At 36.4% G+C, this 23,765-nt stretch overlaps 1 protein-coding gene across 6 annotated transcripts in view; it reads left to right on the forward strand.

The window, feature by feature from the left end:
• ROBO1 (roundabout guidance receptor 1) overlaps window positions 1-23,765 on the forward strand; it is a 739,670-nt gene that overhangs the window by 439,734 nt on the left and 276,171 nt on the right. For all 6 annotated transcript variants that reach the window (XM_064523274.1, XM_026107996.2, XM_064523237.1 and 3 more), the window contains one exon: window positions 21,329-21,655. In XM_064523274.1, the coding sequence (XP_064379344.1) occupies window positions 21,329-21,655 (327 nt within the window). The remainder of the gene's footprint in view (window positions 1-21,328; window positions 21,656-23,765) is intronic.

Here is a 23,765-nt window from a genome sequence, read left to right on the forward strand (position 1 = left end):
CCTGGGATCCTCGGTGGTGATTCATACTGGAATTTCCTACAACTCCCTCCTTCCCCTGCCACTTTCCTTTGCATGTCTGATAATCTGTGTAGCATGATGATAGTTCCATGTGCTGTGCTGATTCTGCAGGACTGTGTGACGTCTTGGCGCGTTGCATCGCAGTGTAGAGACCATAGGGCAATCTAGACGGAAATAAAATATCAGTAGCTCATTTTACAGATGATTCTCTTGAATTGCTTTGTTCTTTTGGAAACTATTTGATGTATACAGATACGTTTTTAGAAATTGTGGTGCATTAACCAGATTTAATAGCGTGTCTTCTAAAGTGCTTCTATTTGGTGACAGAACTAGCTATTTCCGCAAAGTGAAGTCAAATTGTACTTAATATTTAGAATATACAATTTCTTTAAAAATAATTCTAGTTGGGTAATACTAGAATGTTTGAGAGAGAGGAAAAAGTGCATCAATTGAGATGCAGTGTTACAGTAGTAACTAACGCCACACAGTCTGGCCATTCATGGTTTGTTGGAAGAAGCAGTGTGATGCTCTAGGCAAATTTTGTTCCAGAAGGTCATCATTTGGAGGGACAATTACGTATAATAAAAGTATTCACATATAAAAAAGACATTCTAAAGAATGGTGAAGCTTTGGTTTGTGTCTCAATTGAACCTTTCACCAATATCCATCAAGTGAAATTAGTAAACTCGAGCTCCAAGTCAAGAGTGATTGCTGAAAGAGCTGCCAAGTCAAAGCAAAATCTGTAGTTTGTAAATGAGGGTCTAGTCAACAGAGCAGAGAACAGTTTTGCAATAAGCTGATCTGATGATTTTCATTAATTAAAATAATGATCCAGATTGGGCCAGCTGTGAGCAATGTCAGTGAGTTGCCACTGCCATTGCAATTTTTAGAGACTTTGGGAAGTGGAGTGGAGTTGTTGTTTTAGGTAATGCTTTGAAGTTAGTTTTTTATGATAAAAAATATTCTTCTGTTCAGCTGGTGTATATTTTTTACTTTTTTAATGTTCAATTTGGGTTAATATTAAGCAATTTTGTGTCTTTAAATTATAAAGATGTACTAATGTTGTAGTGATTTTCACATTTAAGCCAAGACATCTGCGATACAGAAAAAATTTTTATGTATATGCATCACTGAACAAAAACATTTACCTTACATGTAGTAAAACAACTTTTTAGTGCTATAGATTTAAAATATAACTGAAAGATGTAAGTAAGCTATTATCTAAGATCTACTGGGTTATCAATAAAGTATTTCCATGAATATACTTACATAAGCATGATATTTCCATATTGGTTTTTCACTTGGGCCATTTATGTTTTAAAAGTATTTAATAAAGCAGTATAGGGTGCATTTAAATACTTAATAACATAAACACTTACAAATCACTCAAAATAAATGTTTCTCTCCTGTTTTATCAAATGAAGGAGGGATGGGGGAAACCCTTGCTTGTAATTTAATGGTCCAATGTCTTACACTTTCTGCAATACTATACTTTTATCTGAACATGAAATTAAAGTTTAACAAAAAATTACTAGTAGTATGTGGAGCTCTACTTAACAAGTATTTTCTACTCATATGAATGTCATTTTCAGTGAATTGTGTAAATGTTGAAAATATGTATGATTTGTGTCTCTTGAATTTCTTCAGAGCCCACTGAGAAAGAGCCGAATTATTTATCCTTTCTAGGATTCCTGTGCTGGTCTTCCTCATGCTGAGACTCAAATATCCCTAGATTCTTATTCTGCTGTCCTAGGGAATTGGATGACCGGCTGATTCCTGTAAGAGTTCTTGGGATTTCTTCTTTTTGCTTGATTTGAAGGGCAGGAGGAAAGTAACCGTATTCTGCTAAATCTGCTCAGTTATGGCACTAAAATGAGCTATTGCTCACAATATGTGAGCAATATCAAGACATGGTAAGATGTCGTCATAATCTAGTCTTTCCTCTTTTCTGTATGTTTGTATGAACACTGCTTCCAGTGTTCCACTGACATTTATTTTACATATCTGATATGAAAAATGTATGGATCACACCCTCAGTCACTGTTTTTAGTTCTACAGACCTGGACAGATCTTTCTATAGCAGTTATTTGGCAGCATTTCTGGGGAAGAGATAAAATTTCCATTTCTTAAAACATGCAAATTTCCACTCATTACACTAAATCTGTTTCTTGAATAATTTACAAATCTCTAGGATAAAAGAGCTGATGTGTTGTAAGGAAAAATCTGGTTTGAGTATATAGAGAGATGGGTTTTATTATAATTCTCTCATTCATTCATTTAGAAGTTGTTTCAGGAATATTCCTGCTTTTTCAAAATGGCTTTGTAGTAGTCAGTCATCACTTCCATTGAGACCTGGTCACAAGCAAAAGTTATCCAGCAGCAGCTAGACCAAAGATGTTAAAAAAAACCCGCAACGTCAAACCCATACCAAAAAGGAGTAAAGGAATGTATGCCAATTTAAGAAGTTAAATGAGAAGTGTGTAATAAATGACATTATCTTCAATCTCATACTGTATTACATTGAATGCAATATAGATGAAGAGCTTTGAACTTCAAAGTTTTATGTTTAAAATATAAAACTACTTCAAACAGTCTTCTATCAATAATATATAGATTTTATAAAGCTTATATTGTAGTCTGTCAAGTTTAACATTTGCCTTTCATACCTTCACCTGTTTCTCTTCTGTGAACTATGTCCTCAACGTAATTTCTCCATGCACAGACCAAAAGTATCTGTCATCTGTATGTAACAATCTGTTGACCTTAAGAATATAAGAGAACAGGTTACAAAGAATGTTTTTCGTGTGTGCGCGCGTATGTGTGTTTAAGCATTCCCCCATGTGGATATATTTCCGTTCTTTCTAGCGGTATAGAGACATCTCATGTCTTGAGAGTGGTACCGTATTTTGTAAAACCGCAATTCCATCCTATCATATTTTTATTGAAAGCCTAACCTAAAAGTGTATTTGCTTGCTGGAAATGGGCAAGCCAGCTTTATTGTTTTAACTCAGTCATGTCATGGTATATAGTGTTTAATGGTTTATAGAATTGATAAGCTACATAAATTAACCATTTGATGGTCACACTGTCTGTGGTATTTCTTAAGGAAGTTTCTTTACAAACTGTTCAGTTTGGAAGGGAGTTAAATTACTTTAAATGTTTTAATGGTTCCTATTTTCAGTTGCTAGAATTTGCCTTTTTTTTCTTTGCGTGTCAGTGAAAGTGCGTAGTCTTTAGGAGTAGATTCCTTTCTCCAGTATTTGAACTTCAGTGCCTTTGGGTAATTATCTGTAATAGTGTCCTCTCTCTTATTTATTTTGGAAACAATGCACTGTCTGCCACTACAACTTTGTGTACCCCTGCAGTTTTTTTTGACCGATAGTTATTAAGTAGTATTCAGTCTCAGTGTAGAGACAACATATTGTAGAGTGATAGATATTCATAAAGGAAGGAAATCTCCTTAATGGAAAAAAAGGGAGATTGTACATTAGTGAAGGAGAGCAGGTAAATTGTTCCAGGGAGAGAGGACTACAGTGAGCAATACTACTAAGCATGCAAGGCTTTAGGCACTTGCATTCACAGCAGTGTTTTGTGGAGATGGCCTCCTTAGCATTATTTATCTTTTACTCTCTTTCCCCTGTTAACGTATTCTTGTCATTGTGAGAGCCTTTAACATGAACGTAAGTATTTTTGCTAATTCATTCTGGGCTTTATGACAGACAGCATTAACAGGAAAATGGGGATTTTGCTTGCTGAAATATATGAAGAAAAGCTTTTTTCAGTGTCAGGAGTGATCATTACTATGGCTTGATCCTGCTTGTTTGAGTATTGCTTTTGCAATTGGTGAGTGAGGATATTTACTTAAATGAGGATGAAGGATATTTTGGAGTTCTCTTGTTTCACTTGAAAATAGAGGTTAAATTTCTGTTTTGTTTCAGAATTATATTTGTGGGGATATAAAAGAAAGAATGCAGTCTATGTTACCCCCATCAGGCTCCTTTGGCTTATTGTGGAAGAAAATAATTTAGTTAAGGAATGTAATTTAATGAGGCTGAAGGACTGCAGTTCTATGCTTGGCGTGTATGTGTGTTGGGGGAGGGGAGCTTGGTATGTTTTAAAAAGTGTCATTTCAAAGAGTTACAGGCTGGTATTTGATCAAGGTCAAGGAAAAAGAGATCTCTTCCATTTAATAAAAGAAGAATACAAAATTATATACTTCATATCTTGGTTTCTTTTAGTCAGTCTTGTATAAAGATTGATGCTATTAGGCTATTCGAAGGATGGTAGCAGGATGAAAATTCGCATGGCATATGTCCTCTTCTTCTACAGTTGAAATACAGTATTTAATTAAATATGCATACAGTGTACTCAATGTACAACCTTCTGTTCAATTGTTTCTTTTTATTGTTTCTAGTGTTCACGGTATAATACTTTCTAAGAATTCACCAGTGAAACCTGTATGAATGTGTTGGTAAATGCTTGCTGAGCCAGCCCCTTTGAATTGTCATGTATGTAAGCATGCTGTGATAGGAGTGGAGTTTTACAGTTGGGGATCTGAAGTAAAAAAAACAAATAAAAAACCCTCCACACACTACTTCTGAGCAGTATTTAAGTATGTCGGTTTTCAGATTAGCTTTAAAGAGTTCAAATTGACCATGGTCAATTAAGGCACTCAAATCTCATTGACATTCACTGGGACTTAGTACTCCTTAGAACCTTTTCCTAGCCTAAAATCAATAAGTTGACAATTTCAGAATTGCTCTGTGAGCACCTTTAATTTTATTTTCAGAAAAATATATTTTAATGTGATTACAAAGGCCTGGGCAGTGAAAACAGTAATTATTAGGAACAGACATGTTGAGTCTGTTGCATTTTTAACATTATGTGCATTTTGAGACCTGTAGAAGAGACAGTGTAATACATGAGACACTTTTTGCAGTGTACGTTAAGTCCATAGAATAACAATTTGAATATATCCTTTTTCGTTACATACTGTAGTTTTGTTTTGTTTTTCTGGAGTTTGAGTGCTGTAGTCTTGCATGAGGAAAAGTATTTTTATTTGTTTAAATTATTTGTCCCATTGAAACCCAGTCTTGTATCTGGTATGGTTTTTTTCGAAGTACCTGAATAACTTAGGACCTCCTTAGTCACTTGTAACATTTTATCCTATACTATCAATTTATCTCCAAGTAAGAACTTCTTGGACATGTAGGCTCATAGTAGCTAAGCGCTTGTACAAAAGTTGGTCTCCTTCAGGTAAATAACACAATGTCAGAGCTTCAGCAGCTGGGCTGTAACCCAGTCCCCGCAGGCCTTTCTTAATCTGTTAACAGAAGACTTTCTGGAGAATTGCATGTACAACCGTCAAGCTTTCCTATCTTGTTGATAATGTTGCACAGTCAATTAAGAACGAATAGAGCAGCTAGATGAAATTTTTTTTTAACAGGAAAGCAGCAGAGGTTTCATTTCCATTCTTATAGGTATGTATCCTAACTTGAGCAAAAGTTTTCAGCTTTGGTTCAGGCTCTTCAGTTCTTTTAGGTAGAAATCTGTATTGAGTAGACTATTACAACGTTGTTGCTAATTCATCAGATTTTTTTTTTTTTTAACCAAATAGCAAAACTGAACGTTTCCTTTTTGTTTTTAAAAGTAGTATGGTATCATATTATTTTAGGAAAGCCTCCTTAAGTATGCCATATATTTTTTTGCACAGGATGTAATGCTACCTAATGAAGCAATTGTGAAATTGTAATGCTGGCTTGTAAGAACAGTTGTTTAATTGCACAGATTAAAGCTATGTTGTTTGATTTTTACTGATAAGTAAATGGCAATATTAAAACAAACAAATCATGTTTACAGCTCTGTGAATCTGTGTTGTCAGCTTAAGTGTTACAGCTAGGGCTTGAAATTTCTTGTTATTTTGGAAAGTGCTTCTCAGGATCTTTTTAGTGCCTCAAAACTTCCATTTGAGATAGAAAAAAAAGTATTTTGATCATTTTGGTTAGATTTAGCACCTAAGATACTGCTCTCAGGGTCTTCATGAAAGAGCTGGTTCTGTTCTCTATTATTTATATCACTATTTAAATAGTGATATAAACACACGTGTACGTAGATGAATTTGCTAGCACTTCCCATGAAAGGATGGATAAATATCTGCTTGTCTTTTACACGTTGAAATAAGCACACAGGTTAAAGGCCAGATCCCAAAGGCACTTAGGTACCTAAAGAGGAACTGTGTCTGAAATGGCCATTCTGAAACCTCCTTCATCTATTTCTCAGCCATAGGAAAACTTTTTTAAACAATGTGCTCTTCTTCTTGCCTTTTGGTTTAGCACTGAACTCAGGAGGAATAATACTCTTCCTATGTCCGTTAAGGGATTCAGTCCACTAGCACAGTAATAGTCCATCTCAGGCCTACCAGATTGGGTTTCATAAACAATGTCACAATAACTTTCTTCTAAAATTAGGATGCTAGCGTTTTAACTGCTTCATGTAAAATTGATGAACAGCCCGTGGAGCAGAGACTTGATCTCAGGTCTCCTGCCCTTTGTGATGTCTCTAATTGTTGTTACGAATGGGGCCCCTATCACCTTCATGAGGCTTTATCAGAAAAAAAAAAAGTTCTTCTATGCTTTTGAAAGAAAGGACATAGACATCTTGAAGACATCTGCCTTGAGCACAGGTCTGTGGACTGCTCATTCCAGGTGGAAGGAGGTACCACTCTAGTCATGGTAAATTAATTAAGGCATGAAGAAATAAAGAATTTGGCTTTGGCGTGGTTTAGGCAGTTCCACACCAAGCAGCTAATTCTCAGTCATTTTGTGCTCAGCATAACATTTTTTTAACTTTCTCTTCAGAATCATTTTATCTTTCCTCTGCACTCTGTAGAGGTCATATGTACCTAATAGAAAATCTGGATTTTACTGCAGAGGCCAAGCACTTGCTATGCACATATAGTGATTTCCCTTAAGGGTAAATCCAGAGAAGAGCTGAAGTGGCTTCTACCACACCACTGTTGAGGCTGAAAGAAGAATATATGGTTTAGTGGCCCTGTCTTTGCTGAGAGCTTTGAACTCTCCATGAAAACCCATTACTTTTTTTTTTCTGATTAAAAAGGCATGAGATCTTGGGTGAAATATTTTAGAGATCTTTTTCTTATCTTCTGCTTCTAAATCTTATGTACTAGTCTTTATCATTAGATTATCATTCTTAAAGTTGATGAATGAACTCATTTGCTTTTTTGATGGTAGTGTTTTCCAGTGATGATGATGTGCTATATTAAGAGATTTAGGCAGTTGATACAAATTGAGATTTTCCAGTCTTTCTCCAGTGATTCTTCCCTAACAATCATGAAAATTAGCTGTTTGCCACTGTCCCTGTGAAGAATCAGATAGTGTTGAATCTGTCCTATGAAACTTGACTATTTATAATCCATTTCTCTATATAAGGTCCTGTAGCTATGACATTATGGTGTTCCAAATGCAGGTAAGTCAGCTTATAAATACTTGCTGCAGCAACCACAAAATTATAGAAAAAATTCAGAGTAGAACTCTTAAGTAAAGTGCAGAGGGCTGACAATTTGCACTACAATCTCTCAGCAAAAGATCTGTTCATTTTTAGTAAATTTTTAGCACTACTTTGTTTTTGCTTTTAATCACAACACTGAAGGAGAATTTCCTGTACATTTCAAATAAGAATTTAAAATAAGGACAGATGAGCTGGCATTTAGAAAATGCCTTCGAATTGATGTGTGCCATAAAGCTTACTAATTAGTCATATAATGGTATATTAGATAAGTGGAAAGGATGAGATTAGGGGTCTACCTGTAGAGAAGGGACAACTGATATCCGTTAATCAATTTAAACCCCCTAACCATGCATTTAATTGTCAGCATTTGCACAGGGCCCCAGTGAGCAGCTGTGAGCCTCAAGGCCTAGCGGTTCTATCTAATTAGTCCCACCGAAGGCTTTCAGCCTATTCAGGAAGGCTTACTGCAGGCTGAGAGGTTTTTGTTTCAAATAGCTGTTTACATAAAGTGGAAGAAGTCCATGTATTGATTGCCTTTTAGAGTTTAGAAAATATGCCCTGCTTATATTCCTGATGCAGAAAAGTAGTTTAGCCTTGAAAACCCTGTTGCAAAAAAAGTCGGCTTAAAACATTGGATAGTTGTTTGCAAAGAAGAAGACAAACAAAGCCTACAGTAGATTGTATCTGCCTCTCAAGCCATAGCTGATAGCTATACAGAGATGGATGTAGCTGCTTCAAAAGCGTAAGTTTCTAGTGAGATTAATGTTATGTGTTGGCAGTAGAGACTGCAGTCTACTTTTATCTTTCTGGAGGGATTGGACTAGCTCTGCATGATGTAGTCATGGCGGGGGGGCGGGAGGCAGGGGAGGGAGGGGGTAATTAAAACGAGTCCACTTTGTAATAAACTGGGGGGAACATGCAAATTTAGTGAGCAGGTAGCTTCAGGACATTATAGGAAGTATTACCATAATCCCAAGTAGTAGATGATATATTTGTACATGAGATGAAATCCAAATTCATTATATGAATATAGGTAGCCCCCACCCCCCCAAGCATTTCTACATCCTTGTAAAATGCACTTTAATTTTTTGGAAGGAAAACTCCAATAATGTAATTCTGTTTTAGAGTCTTACAGACACTGGAGAAAAATAGCTTTTCCTTGCCAAAGGAGCATACTTAGTTTAGCAGCAGATTCTTTAAATCTGGCTGCCCATTTTTATAGGCAGTGGTTGTTCTGCTTCCGCTTGCCTCTCTGTGCTTGTCTATCGTTACATTGTGAAACAAGGCTTGTGGGGAGTAGTCTCTTTTATTAGATCACTTGATAGAGCTGCAAAAAGACAGACTTTTTTTTGGGGGGGGAGGGGGGCATGCAGGCTCCTCTACAGTTTATTAATTCCTGACCTAACTTATTTTTCTTTACCATTTGAACCCCCCATGGCATACTGGATACTGTTAGAAATAGTATGATGATTCCTCCCCCACCCCCAACAGCTATTCTCCTTTTAATCACTTTGAGGTGTCTTCCTAATTCGCATTTATATATGTAAACCATGCAAACCTCTGGCCTGCCTGTAGTGTTGTTGCACTATGCATTATAATCTTCTCAAATTATATAGCTCGGTAATTCACATAATTTTGTCTTTTAAGTTCCAGCTTCTGGTGCCTTTGTTGTGCAGCTCTGCAGAACTCTTCTGAGCTCTATTTCTCTGCCTTCATTTGCTGTTAACACTCATCTCTGCTGCTTTTGTCTCAAAGCCTCACAATTTAAGTGACGACGTATCTTTCTCATACCTCTGCTGTCTCATTCCTTTCGCCATTTTGGATGCCTGATCTTGGTCTCTGTTTCTCCATCATACTCTAATCCCTTCATCAGAACTCCTTATAATAGTAGTTCGTAAGCTGCTTGCTAAACAATAAAGAGGAAGAAAGGAAATACTATTAAAGGAATAACAGTTGAACAGTTACAAAAAATATCCAGCATAAAAGCACATTCCTGAGTTTTTGTTTTTGGTCACATAATTATAATTTCCTAAATCTTTACCTTGTACTTTTAATAAAGTTCTTACTTCTTCAAACTCTTCCTCAACAACTATAACCTACCACTATTTTATTATCTATTTTTCATTCCATTATAAGCTTCAGTAGGCAGAGTCAATGGCATTTTATTTATCTGTAAAATTCTCGCATTTAGCATGCTATGTAAGCTATAAACGTTGCCTTCATTAATGTTCGGGATATGTCAGAATTTGCTTTTAAGGTTGAAGATTGACTGAGGTGGGCTGCATTCCTCTAGGGATTTGTTACTAATCCTTTAAAAGGCTATTTCAAATATTTTGTTTTCTGAAAGTATAAATGACTCCAGACAATTATCCTTAAAATTGTGGTTCAGTACTTTTTCTTGAAGAAGTTAATAACTCACCTAAAACCAGTGCTATTTAAATATCTTCCTTGAGTGTGCCTTTCATACAGGACATCTCAAAAGCTTTGTTTTAAATGTTTAAATAGACTTCAGACTGCTGAACACTTAGGCTATTAGCTACAGATTTTCTGAAAAACACACTGAATATGCAGGAAAACAGTCTGTAAACATTTCTTCTTACTGTCTCTTTTGTAAGTAGGAACTTCACTCATTAGTGTGCTTTTCATTTTGTTTTTCTCCTCTTAATTTTGAATAAACAAATGTTAAATATCATTTGTATGCTTGAAGACTGATGTTACTGTCCGTACAGAGAGTGCTTTGAAACTTTCATTTGAAGCTAATTCCTTTGAGGGTTTTTTCTTTATAGTACAACAAAAGCTGTTAGTAAAGTAAGATATAAATGACTAAAAGTCAGATTTCTTACCGCATTTCATATATGTCTAGCTGTGAGTGTACAGTACAATCTGCTTCTGTTAAGAAGGTATGCAGCTATGTTGGAAAATAGAGAAGGGAGTCTGGCAATCATTCAAGGGATTTGGAAAAATCTCAATATGTGGTTGGGTCAAAACTGATAGTGCTATTACAGAAGATATGTCCGCTCTGGTACTGAGTTATCTTAGTTAAGTGCTTTCTGGAGACTGTAAAGAAAAAATGAAAGTCCTTTTGTCCCTTCTCGGTTCCAGTTACACCCCTAGGTTTCACTGGCAGGGTGGCAAATTGCTGGCTGGGGAGTGCCTTTCTTTGGAGGTGCTGTGATCTCGCCTTTCCCTTCCTCCTTCCCACCGGGAAGGTTGAGCGCATTAGCTGGAGCGCCTCCCCCTTCCCAGCTAGGAGATCATGGAGACGTTCCAGTTACCCACTGGTCTGTAGGTTTGGGGTTTTGTGGGTTTTTTTTTTTTTTTCCTCTTCCTCCCTCTGAGGTAAAAGGGTCATGATCTCTTCAACGTAGCTCCTACTTACAGTGAAGCACATTTTCTTCTACTCAGATCTCACTTCAGTCTTTGGCTAACTGAGAAATTTTGCAGTGTGCATTGGTAAAGAAGGAATATATGGAGCTGAACAATTTCCTGAGCGGCTTGGTTGCTTGGTCTCTTCCAGAGAGTTTTATTAATAAGGTGATTCAGAGCTTGAAATATGAGAATGCTGGATGCTAAGGTGTAGGTGATCAAAATGACTTTAAGGGTTATGTGAGAGTAAATATGCAAGCCTGGTTAATGGCATTTCTCCAGGCCCTGTTTTTAGGCAGCTTTGAGGTGGCCATTGAATGATGCTGAAGTATTCAGTGTGGTTGTTTCCAAGTAGTTTATGTTGTACTGTTTTTGCTGCAGCTGGAACTGAAATGCAGTTGGGAAGGGTATAGCAGTGACAGAGGCTATGGTTGAAACTGGTGGTGATTTTGCACTAGGTTTTCAGCAACCATGCTCTGGAATGGGAACTCGAAACGGAGATTTTATTGGTAGCATTAATTCTTCATCCAACAGTGTAGAAAACTTGCTGAGACTTTTGCGCCTATACCACCATATGTTAAGGAAGTCTTAGGATATGGCTTTCTTCATGTAATGTTGATCATCTATAAAAGGATGCAATTGCTAGCATTGTAAAGTTGTGCATTATGCAAAGAAGGAAGTAGAAACAATTGTAAAAGAAATGGATAAGATTTCTGATTTTCACTTCGAATTTTGGAAGCAAAGAAGCCTTTAGAAAAAACCATGGATTTTCTGGTTTGCTGAAAAATGAGAAATTGAGACACCTTGCAGTCAATGGGAAAAATAGTCGCTTAGAAAGAGATGATTTTGATGGCAATGATAGATGGAATTTCATTTGTGATGAAAGTTTGTTTGCTGTTTTGGCATAGCTTTGTAATAGTGAAAAATAGCAATAGAAAGATTGAGATCTTCAGTCATCATGTAGTGATAAAATATATATTATGTATGTTGCTATACCAAATAACTTGTGGCTTTTTAACGTGTAAGCAATCTGAATCATATTTTGAAAGTAAGTGAGTAACTCATTTACAGGGAAAGTTAAAGTATTCCAGAAGTTTTCTGAAAATTCTGTATTAGTATAAATAGAGTCATCTCATTGAAATTTCATTTTCCAGAAGTATATTCTGAACTGAATAGCAGTGCTTTTCTGAGTTCAACAAATGTTTCATTTCTAAACCTGTGGGATCGTAGATCCCTTTTCCCCTCCTCTCGGGAGGAGAAATTTATTGCTTTCCACTAAGAGGATGTCATCTTTTATGCTTTGTACTAATTTACTTAGCTGCTTATTTGAATAAAAGTACAGTTTGGAAAGAGGATATGAACAGACCATTTAAAGTATGTGGTTATTTAATTTTGTGTGGAAAATGATTATTCCACTTGTGCTTAAAAATAAAGAATTTTTAATTGATATAGATATATATGTATTTTATGTCATTTTAATAACTTACTGAAAACAGTTTTTCCTTTGGATTTGAATTACCATTCTTACATGTGCTACTAAAACATGGCAGAAGTGAGTTATTGCAGTAACAACTCATAAGTGAAAATGCTCCGCCCTTTTGCAACTGCCAAACTTAATGTTGTACAAAAAGTCAATTTGGTTTAAGTGGCATGAAAGAAATTAATCCAAATTTCTAACACAACAAAATATTGATGATAGAAGTAAAAAAAACCCTGAACTGTTTAATAGTGATTCTTTTAATTGCATTGTTAACTTTTTTTAAATTACAAGCACTGTGGGTATTTAATTCAAACTTATTCCTTAGCTGACATAACCTTCCTGTTAATACCTAAAATTTGGGTTTGTGAGGGCAATTCTGATATTTCATTCACCCTCACAGATAAACAAATTAATAATTGTCTTAAAGAACAGGTGTTTGGATAGATATTTTGACTCCTTTTATTTCTTTTTAGATTTATTTTGAAAACATGAATAAGTGGCAATACCAGTTGTATAAGATGCATCAAAACTGGCAGAGGCAGAAGCTTAGAAATGCCTTTTACTGTGTTGTTATATAATGTTATAACACTATGCTTCTCTTGCCTCAGAGTTGAGTATGATTGGCTCATAGAGCTGAGTAGAGGAAACCCTTAGCCCTTTTAAGAATTGCTGTCTCTTCGGCTTCCTTATAGTCCTGAGGGTGTGAAGATCCTTTTTCCCTTCTCTCAGCAGCTTATAGACATCTGAACGTGCAGATGATCGATATGAGAATCAATCTCATGCTGAGTCTGGAGTTGGAAATGAATTACAAGATAGCATTCATAAGCATGGTAGGAGATGGGGTTGAAGCTTCTTAAGTTTTGGAATAGTGTGCGGGCAGCCCATCTGAAATAATAGAAATAAGATGTGTTCATGCACATTTGTTTTCGTGAGTAAATGATTCTGAAAAAAGAGCAACCCAAAAGACAGTTATCTGTAGTTGTGTTTGTTTCCAAATGAGGAGTATGGTCATCAATAGGATATTTTGTATTTTACTTGTTTGTTCAGATAGATAAAACTTTGGAGTAAAATAGCATAGCATACCATAAGCAGGCCACAAACTGGTGAAATCTCAGCCACTAGTTCCAAACAAACCTCAAGTCAAAGCAGGATTTTCTTCATCAGTTCTGCTGACATCTGAACTAACAACACAGAAGTATTTCATTAACTATATAATTTGAAGTCCTAAGCATTTTCACCAAGTTAGCAGTTCGTTTGGTTCCTTCACTGCAGCCAAAGGTTCTCCTTTGGTTTTGTTGCACTTCTGTTGCTTTTCTCCAACTTCTCTTTGCCTGTGACTCTGCAGCAGTGATGGCTCTGAGAGGTCCCATATCTTCCTATGATGTCCCAACTCCTCTTTTCAGCCTGTGTTCACTTCCAGTGTCTTTTCAATTTATCTACCAAATTACCCAGATTATCCTCAGATTCTTTCACCTTAGTGTAAGCCAAGTATCTGTTTCCCTCGTGGCCTTCGGATCATACTCTACTTCGATATACTTGATATTCACAGTCTTTCCATAATCCTTTGCCTCCTTGTCAGCCCTCCCTCCCCAAGGCATCCCTTTTCGGCTCTTGACTGCTATTCCAGACTCCTGTCAGCTCTAGCAATGCCACAGTCTTCTCGGTCCCCCTCTGCCTTCCTGCCCCTGTTGCCTCCCTCACCCTAGTGACTGTCTCCAGGCAGTTTGGTGTTCCCGGGGTGTCCTGTCCAAATCCCCAAAGACAGAAGCTTGCCTCAGGTTCATCTTGGTCGTTGTCGCTCTAGCTAGAGTACTCTTGTTCTTGGTATCGTCTCGGTGCAGGGAATATCCCACAACATTACCTCAGCCATTTCAAAGACCAAGGGATGAATAAAGTGGGCCTTATTACCTTTGTATTTGTTTCTGTAATATAGTGCAGTTGAAAAATACTTATGTGATTCCATAGATCTTTCCTTTAAGGGAAAATACTGTTATCAGTTTACCAGTTTGGCGTGGAATATTGTAATTTTTATTGAATGAGGTTTGGTTTCGAAAGCCGCTGCTGTAGATACTGCTCTCTGACTGCTCCAGCATCTACTGACGCCAAATGAGATAAGAAAGCTTGCCAGAGAGAGCAGAACTGGGGAAAAGAAAAATAAAATTAAACATTTTCTTATACTGAGATCATCACTTACTGCATGAAGTTTTATGTATGTATCAGCCTCTTACATAGTCCAATGTAACTGTTATTACTTTAAATTTATATCCTAACTATGTTTAATGAATAACTAGGTCAGGACTTACTTATGCTAACTGCTGGACAGTAGCATGTGTTAGCATAAAAAGGATTCACTGTAAAGATACATCTCTTGAAATTAAATAGTCTGTTCAAAAACAATTTTAAAGAAACCAATTTTTAATTTTGGATTGAGACCCTAAAGCATGACTCTTATGGTTGCCACTTTCAGCTTCTTTAAATGTGATCATTTTGGAGAGCTAGTCTATTTTAGCATCTCCTGGGAAATATATCTTTCATTATGAAAAACAAGGATTCAGTGTTAGCATCTCTGCAATACAGTACCTGCTTTTCTTTTTTTTTGTTCGCACCAGGCAGAGCATTTAGGTAGCCGTAAGATGCCATACATCTTTTCAGAAGTGTTTTTGCCTAAAAACTTGCACCTTTTTCTGACTAAATCATCTACATCCAGAATTACTGCAGAATGTACAAAATGGAACAGAAAAAAAATCATGCAAAACAACAGAATGTATTAGTTTTTATTTTTCTTTCTCCTATTTTTTTACCCTATTGCTGTAATACTTTATTTAACTCCTATTCAGTTGACTAACACATTATTAGAATATTATGTAAACTGAATTTCTGTTGCTACAAATATTTGGGTTGTAACTTTTCTCAGTACAACTGCCAGGCACAGGATCAGTCTGAATTTGAGGCATTTTCAGTACGGCTCCCATTTAATCTTTTGCTTTGGGGAAAGAGATGGACATAACTTAAAACTCCAGGCTGTTTGTGGTTACTCTGTAGATTTTTTCAGCCTTAAGTATACAGTAAATTATTGGTTTCTGGCATCTTCTGATAGTGTGGTAGTCAGGACAGAAATGTAATTATAATTCATGGTGTCTTAGCAACGTTAAATACTTCAGGGTTATTTTTCTAACTGGGAGAAATATTTTGTGGATTTTGACATTTAGGTTCAAAAGCCATGACCCACAAATTTTCTTTTTATATTTTATATGCAGACAGTGTATTTAAACTGCAACTTGTTTGTTTTACCCCAAAATGTACCTTAGTAACAGAAATAATGAAAAAGAACATTTATTTATCACTTCATCTCTCATAAGAAACAGAAGCTTCAATAACAGCTTGAGGGGGGGAAATAAAATGATTCCTTCTATAGTGGTATAGACTGAAGCACCTGACTTCTCTTTTTGGGGAGCATCTCAATGGTTTCATGATAGGGATGATCAGTTAGCCTTCAGTTCGTTTCTTTTAGTCAAGTCTTTCTCTCCTATTTTCCACTGTGTACTCAGAAAAAGAAGTGGAGACGATACTGTTTACTGGGAGCATATAGGGGAATTGCAGGTTCTACTGATCCAACCTGTGAGAGGCTCGTCACGTTTTATGGTGTCTAAGCCATTGGAAAGATTTGGACCTATTCTCAGCTGAGTATTTGGAACTATTAAATACATATTACAATGCATTTCAATAAATTTGCAGTCCTGGGTGGACATTAAACAACTGTTAATACTGTTATATTCCAGCTACTCCCTTTTCTCTGCAGTATACAAAATACCTACTCATTTGCAGGAAAACAGCATCTCTACTGCCTGACACTACTGTTCATAAAGGTGGAATCCTTTTAAAGTATTTATGGAGATGATTGCAGTTATGACTGTGCAAAGTTATGTCAGGGTTTAGGTTAAAGAGATAATTTGTTTCTTTTTCTAGAGTATATTTTCAGAACTCAATTGTTAGATATCAATAGATGCAGTAAATAAAACTCGCTGTCACTGCAAAGAACGACTGCATGAATCTGAAGTGATACAATGACAAATGCTATTCTTAAAGCAGAGCATTTCACAAATATCAGTTTCCAGCAGTTTTGGCTGTTGTGCCTTATGCCAAAGTGGAATTCCAAAAGTGAGGCTTCTGCTCTTACAGACTTGACCATTTTGGAAAAAACAGGAGCCAGAGGCACAGCACTACTTGGTTAATTACTTTGTTTATGGATGAAAGACTACAGCATCTGGCAAGGAAATTTTGGAGTAGCTGTTTTTAAAAAATGCACTATTTTTGCAGGCTACAAAGCCCAGGAAATTAAATGTTCCATTTAGACTGAACAAGGGTAATTGCTTTATCATACAAAGAGTAAGAACATTTAAACAGTGGGAGGGACAAAGGGAGTTTAAGCATAGGAGTTTGAGAGAAAGAAAGTGAACGGGAATAGGACAATTGTCCTATTGATTTTTCATTGAAAGTTATTTGCTCTCTATAAGCACAAATAACCTGAGAGGTTAGGTTAGCTGCATGACTCTGAATAGATAAAAAGCCACTTTTGGAAAAATAACAGATAAAAAGGTGTTTCTGAAATAACATCCATATACTGAAGTTAGATTTTCACACGATGACAAGCAAATTAGGCCCTTGCATGAAATGGCATGTATAAGCTTCCAGGGTTTTGTGACATAAATAGGAGCAAACTGTGGGGTGCTTTTCCCTGATATGAGAGCGAGCCATATACTTTGATTTCCCTTTGGTTATTGTTCTCCCATAACAGGATGTGATACTGTTTTGCAGTGTATCCTTGAAATAGTGTTTTAAGTCTTTTTACTTCTAAAGTCTATATAGTCTGGGTCTTCTGTGTTCAAAAAGGATGAACTAAAACTAGATTTTCAGACAAGGGAATGGTAAGCAAATCTTATGAGAGAAAACCAGATGAGGTGAGTTTGATTCTAACAGGAACAACTACCAAAACTCGAAGAGTATGGTAAAAAGGGAAAAGGTATATGATTGCAATCTGTAAGCACGTCAAAGGGATTGATGCAGTATCAAGGAGGATGTGGAGAGATTTGAATTCAAGAGCAGCTCAAGTACAGGAAGAATTAGGTACTTAAGGCTCATGGTTGGGTATTTACTACTTGTGGGTATGTTTGACCTGAGAATTTGGGAAAGCTATCTAACCCCAAGAGCAACAGGGTTTTGGAACATCATTCTCATCTGTATAAAATAAAGCAACAAAAATACCCCACCACTTTTTGAAAAGTTTCTGAAGAGATTGTGATATGTAAGTGAAGTACTGGGAAACTGGGAACAGTCTTATGTTCTTATGAAGTGTCATTGTTTGCAAGAATCACCTAATCTTAACTTTTGAAACTCTGGTTTTGTTTATTAGCGTTTTACTAATATCTTTGATAACAATTAAGCCAATTATTCAGATCTTATGTTACAACGTAAAGAGTTCCAATAAAAAAAAGGGACTGAGATCTCGTGCTCTCAAAATCATCATAAAATACACTAAAGGCTGCATTTGTGGAATGGAAATAATTAGGGCCAACAATGTTCTGGTTTTTTTGCCACTTGGCTGGTGACTTAGTAGGTCGTGCAGCATTTTTACTGCATATTCGTTACGTCATTATTTACATTATATAGACCTTAGGAAATGAGGTTTTTCCTATCCATCTCAGCTGAAATGTCAACATTTTACCAAAATATGGTCCTGATTTCTAACTGTGTCAGGCTACCTCATGTTTTTTTGTTGTTGTTAGAAGATTAGAGGAGACTAGCATAGTATTTGTAGCCCTGATACCAGCAGTTCTCCCATTTAAGTGTATGTTCCCTGCTGTTCTATTTTTCAATACTCTATATTTGTTTATCATATCAACATGAAGCTTTAAGGAGAGAATAAAGCAATTCTTTTCTTTAGAAATTTAGGATTCGTCTAACGTTAGGAGCTTTGTTTGAACCTTCACTTCTATTCCTTTCAGCGTTAGAATTCTTGTAAAAATAGCTAAGGCGTCATCCAAGAAACTGGACACATCATTTTATATAATTGTTCTTTTAAGTAGCAGCATGAAATAAGTAGTATGGCATACTTTAATTGGTGGCATCCTGTTGTCTTCTTATGAAAGACTTGAATTCTAGTAAAAGCAGAGAACACAAGTTGGTTAGTTCCTATAACATAGTGCTGTCATCTTTGTGGGGGGAAAATATAGCTTAATTGTATATTTAATGGCAGATCCAGTGCATAATAGGTGCTCTGCTTCTATTTTTTACCAAAGATCCACTGTGGGATGGGTTTTTGACAAGAAAATTACAGGATTGTTGCCCAGTTTAAGACTTATGTTGATAATTGAAGCTGCTTCTTCTCAATAAAACATAAATGGAGCTTAAATAACTAGGCTAAAAGGAAAGAAAGATTTAAAAAAAATAACATGTAGATATGGAGAAAGATAATAACTTGGTTGTCAAGGCTGTTATATCCCCTTAGGCAGTTGTCACTAAATTTGCTGTTAATGCTTGCTGGGTGCCAGTCAACTACTCATACAACTTATGTACCCTTCTGCTTCAAGCAATTCAATGAAATTTTCTAGAGAAAGGTTACTTTATAAAATGCTAGGATAAAAATCTGTTAATGGACAGTTCTGTCATTTAAATTCCTCTAATGTTACCTGCCAAAGAAATTTTAAAAGTATACGAGCATTCCTGAAGTTTCCTGAGAACTTGACTTTGTACGTGGACTTTTTCCCCCTCGAGAATGTTGAGTCTCAGTTTTCAAGAAAGTTTACAGCTCAGCATGTAAACTCTCGTTTTGTACAGTACTTGAAGTTAGCGTGCAGTGACTTGAATGTCAGGAGGGAGAATGAACATACAGAAAATCTGAAAATAATATTTCATTTGCCTTCCTTTATATTTCATTTTATTTTTTCACTTATTTTGGATAGCGTAATCCATAAGAATGTGAACATGTAATTCACATAACATAGATGCAGACTTGGACTTTTGCAACAATTCTTAACTATCTTTATACATTTTGCTTACAAGTCAAGTTTTGATTTCTCCATAATGACATATAATAATAGCAAAGCAGGATGGCCCAGTTTCCTTGTATTGCAGGCACCCCTCTCCCAGGGTTTGGTCTGTCCCTGCACCTGGCAGGGGCAACTCAGAATCCCCTCTCCGGAGTCTCGTTCGGAGCTGCGCCGTGACGTGTAGCCAGCAAAAGCATTTGGGAGTTTCCTGGCTTCCCTTCTGCTTGCCCTTACTTTAATTTTCATGTCTCGGGTAGTTGTTGCAGGTAAAAGGGAATGTGAAATGTACTTGTTTGCTTTAGTTACTGCAGAGTCTTGCAATGTTTTGGGTATCTGAACAAAAATCAACAAATTAGACAAGTGATAAAACGTTTCCTATAGTTTAGGAATGCAGCCCTAAATACAGGGCCACTTATAATATCCTTTCTCAGAGGACTGAAGAGTAGGCTGCTTTGCTGGTTGGGTTGTAACATACTTAATAAACATTAACATTCATATAAAGCTATCTTACTGTACTGCATAAAGAATACCAGCATCTTTTAATGTAGTCAAGCCATACTACTGGAGACTTGGGATTGTGCGGTTAATGCTAGCTGATTAGTGTGAAGTTTAATTTGCACTGATTAACTTGAGGTGAAGGAAATGTGAAATAAACTTTACATGCAAGTTCTACATTTCATGATGTTTTCAGTGTATATATTGAAAACAGAACTCTCTCTGGGACCATCCTCTCCTTGTCTCCTTCCCTTTTTCTTTACCAATTTACGGTCTTCTAACCTGCAGTGTACAGATTTCATATTTCTTCATACTGCTACGCAGCTGTTCAAAAACCATATTATTAATACTAATAAAAACTTTGGCATTTAGAATGTTAATAATCAGGAATTATTGACCCAAGAGACTAGTTTTCTCCATGGTAAAACTGTGTATCAAGAAAGAGAGAAATGAGGATAATAGTACATGGAAATGGAGTCAACGATTTAAAAACCTAAAAGCCTCAGTAGCTGCTTATGTGTAATTCAGAATTCTTGGGCACCCTGTTTGTTGCTGTATCCTTCTGTGGTATATAACTATCCTCACCATCGTTAGAGTTTTTCCTTGCCATCATCAGCTTGCAGCTTGAATTAGGTTGAATTTGAATTTGAATGCTTTTATAGATGAGCAGTTTGGTTGCCTGTACATTTTCTTTTATCCCTGATGCTTTCCTCTCAGGCTGCTTTTTATCCAGATTAGATAAAAAAATAGTAGGAGAGAGTAAAAATTTTATAACACAAAATTTACTCTAGTTTTCCCTGACATAATAGCTGTAAGAAACACTCCGGCATTCCATGTATTTCTACCTCTTTAATACTGCTTAACAAGTCGCTAAAGGGAGCTGATGGTACAGGTAAAATAGAGTAACTTTGTAGTATCAGAGATGTTAGACTTACTCGACAGGCATTGCGTGAATTAATGGACTCTCCAAAAGGTCAGATGTAGTTAGCCGTGACTTTATATTGTACATTAGAGAAGTAGTAGTTTTGCCAAATATGGCATAATATCTGTAGAGGCTTTTTGTAATTCTGCATATGTAGAATACATACATATATGTATATGTTCATCCATGTGAATGTATCAGTATAAAAATTGATGTGATTTAGGAACGTGGCAGCTTACTTCAGTAATGTAGGTTGCCTTTTGAAAAATGCTTTTGAATTTATTCACTTGGGAGAACCTCGCACACAATGAAATACATAAAGATGTTTTGAGATTTTTTTTTCACTTTAAGAAGATGATAATAGCCATTCTTACTAAATCCTGGACTACGGGATAGGTTAAATTGTTATGTTACAAAACTTTATGACTGTACGCGGCACCATTCTAATAAGAAAACTGCATTTTTATGTTGCAGGCTCCCGCCTTCGGCAAGAAGATTTCCCGCCTCGAATTGTCGAACACCCTTCTGATTTAATTGTTTCCAAAGGAGAACCAGCAACTTTAAACTGTAAAGCTGAAGGAAGGCCGACCCCAACGATTGAATGGTACAAAGGGGGTGAAAGAGTGGAAACGGACAAAGATGATCCACGCTCCCACCGGATGTTGCTGCCCAGCGGATCTTTATTTTTCTTACGCATAGTGCACGGGCGCAAAAGCAGGCCAGATGAAGGGATCTATGTCTGTGTGGCCAGGAATTACCTTGGGGAAGCTGTAAGTCATAATGCATCGCTGGAGGTCGCAAGTAAGTGCAGGTCTTTTCATGCTTTAGCAACAACCTCGCCTTGACGTTATTTGAAGATTGAAAATAAAGCGTGGACTGCCTCTCATATGAGATTTTAAGTTAGAAGCAATGAATATGCATAGATGTGTTACATACCTATTAATAAGGAAATAGTCAGGAAAATAGGAAAATAGAAGAGGTATCATATCATTGTAGGAATTTAGACGTTTTTGTGCATTCTCACATTTTTTGTGTCTCCATGCAGTTATGATTACTTAGTGTTTGTTAGATATTACATACTTAAATTTACTGATGTTTTGTGCTCACCAAATATCCATGCAAAATGCAATGCATGATAGGAGGCAGGAAAGCTAGGATTTGATCTAACAGGGTACATTTGGAATTGTTGTTGCATGAATAAACACTAGAACAAGATAATGGCAGGTGTACAAACACAAAATGACCTTTTTTGCTCTGTAAGAATTGGCCTACAAATTATCCGTCTAGTTATAAGTATTTGGCCAAAGGAAGGAACAGTCAAGTATGTTGTCACGTCCCTTTGTTATGCTTATCTCTTTCTGTATCCCCTTTAAAATCTACTTGTTTTAGAGGAGGAGAGTGTACATGAAAGGGTTTCAAGCATTCATAGGCTGTGACTAGGTTAAAAAAGAAATCAGTTTTGAATACTTAAATATGAGAGGAATTCTTCCTATCTGAAAGTTCGGTGTCTATTTTAAGTTAGTTTTATAGATTCCCTCTCTGATCTATAGCAGTTCATCTGGTGCTCTCTTGAAGAGCTGACTTAGAACTGGGTGAATTACTCTCTCAAAATACTGATCTCTCTTCAATGGCTAAACAGTGCATATTGGTAACTACTTGTCTAAATTTAGGAGTCTAGTCACAGCTAATGTTAGACACCCGTGGTGAAACTTATTTCATCCAGCTTTAGAAAAAGATGCATCTGAGGGGCTAGATTTTCCTAACTCTCACAGGAGGCCAAGGAAACAGACTGGGAAGTTGTGCACTTACCTGAGCCCTTTGCCTAGCTGCGCCTATGTTCACAGAAGATCCCAAGTACTTTCTTAATGCATATACCAGAGGGATCTCAAGCATCATGTGTAACCACATTGTGATATGGCCACATGTAATCACATGTAAATAACATGTAAGTACACCCCATTAAGACCTCTGACCACAGAGTTTCCTTGTTACTGTTTGTTATTGATAAAAATAATTAGTGCATGACTAACTGAAAATTTATCCAGCAAATGCATAACCTGTTTAATCCAAATTTTTTGAGAACATTTGATTAGTTACTCAGAAATGTTGTATACCATGTCCTATAGGAGCAGTTTTGAGTGGACCTTAATGGTGAAGAGAATCTGATTTTTACCTTATTGCTGTTATTTCCTTTTAGCACTCTTCATTGATCCTTAAACTGAGTTTTAAAGTTCTGTCCATGCTTATTGCATGTGCTTCGGTTTGTGAGGTACCTCAAAGAAATCTTTGACCTGCATGTGGTGTTTCTGTATCTTCCACAGTTTTTTGTCAAAACCCAGAAACATGAGGTAGGCCACAACTGTTGGTACAGCGTTGCCAGTGCCAATTCACTTGTTAGTTTCTAAAACTGTTTGTGACCCTTGTCTGAAGTCACCTTGATGAGATTACAGTAATAGTCTTACTGACAGGGTCTGGATGCATATGTGGAACACTAATATCACCAGGAGGTTTTTTAAGTGTTTCTTCCAATACTTAGGAGAAAAATAAAAGATGAGGATCTTCTAACGGGGCTTCAACTGTTTGCTACCTCACAGTAGTATAGTAGTGAATTGCTAATCCAGTTCAAAATGACTCTCATATTGAAGGATAGTCTCAGAAGTTTGAAATGCAGTCAAGATTTGCAAGCTTTTTTCATTTTAAAAATAAGCCCCCACATTGTTGTAAGGGAAAAGAATTACTGTCTGTGTTTGGAAATGAGGTTTCTAGGTCTGTAACAGTGTAATATTATACAGTTTTAATTGTATCCCAGCAGATTATAGTCAAAGAATTTTAACAGAAAAGGTAATGATGTGACAGTGCAAAAGCACCAAAATATTTTAAATGGCACAGAAGAGGTGAGGAACAAGGAAAT

This window comes from Dromaius novaehollandiae, chromosome 1 (assembly GCF_036370855.1).
Source record: "Dromaius novaehollandiae isolate bDroNov1 chromosome 1, bDroNov1.hap1, whole genome shotgun sequence".
Lineage (NCBI taxonomy): Eukaryota > Metazoa > Chordata > Aves > Casuariiformes > Dromaiidae > Dromaius > Dromaius novaehollandiae.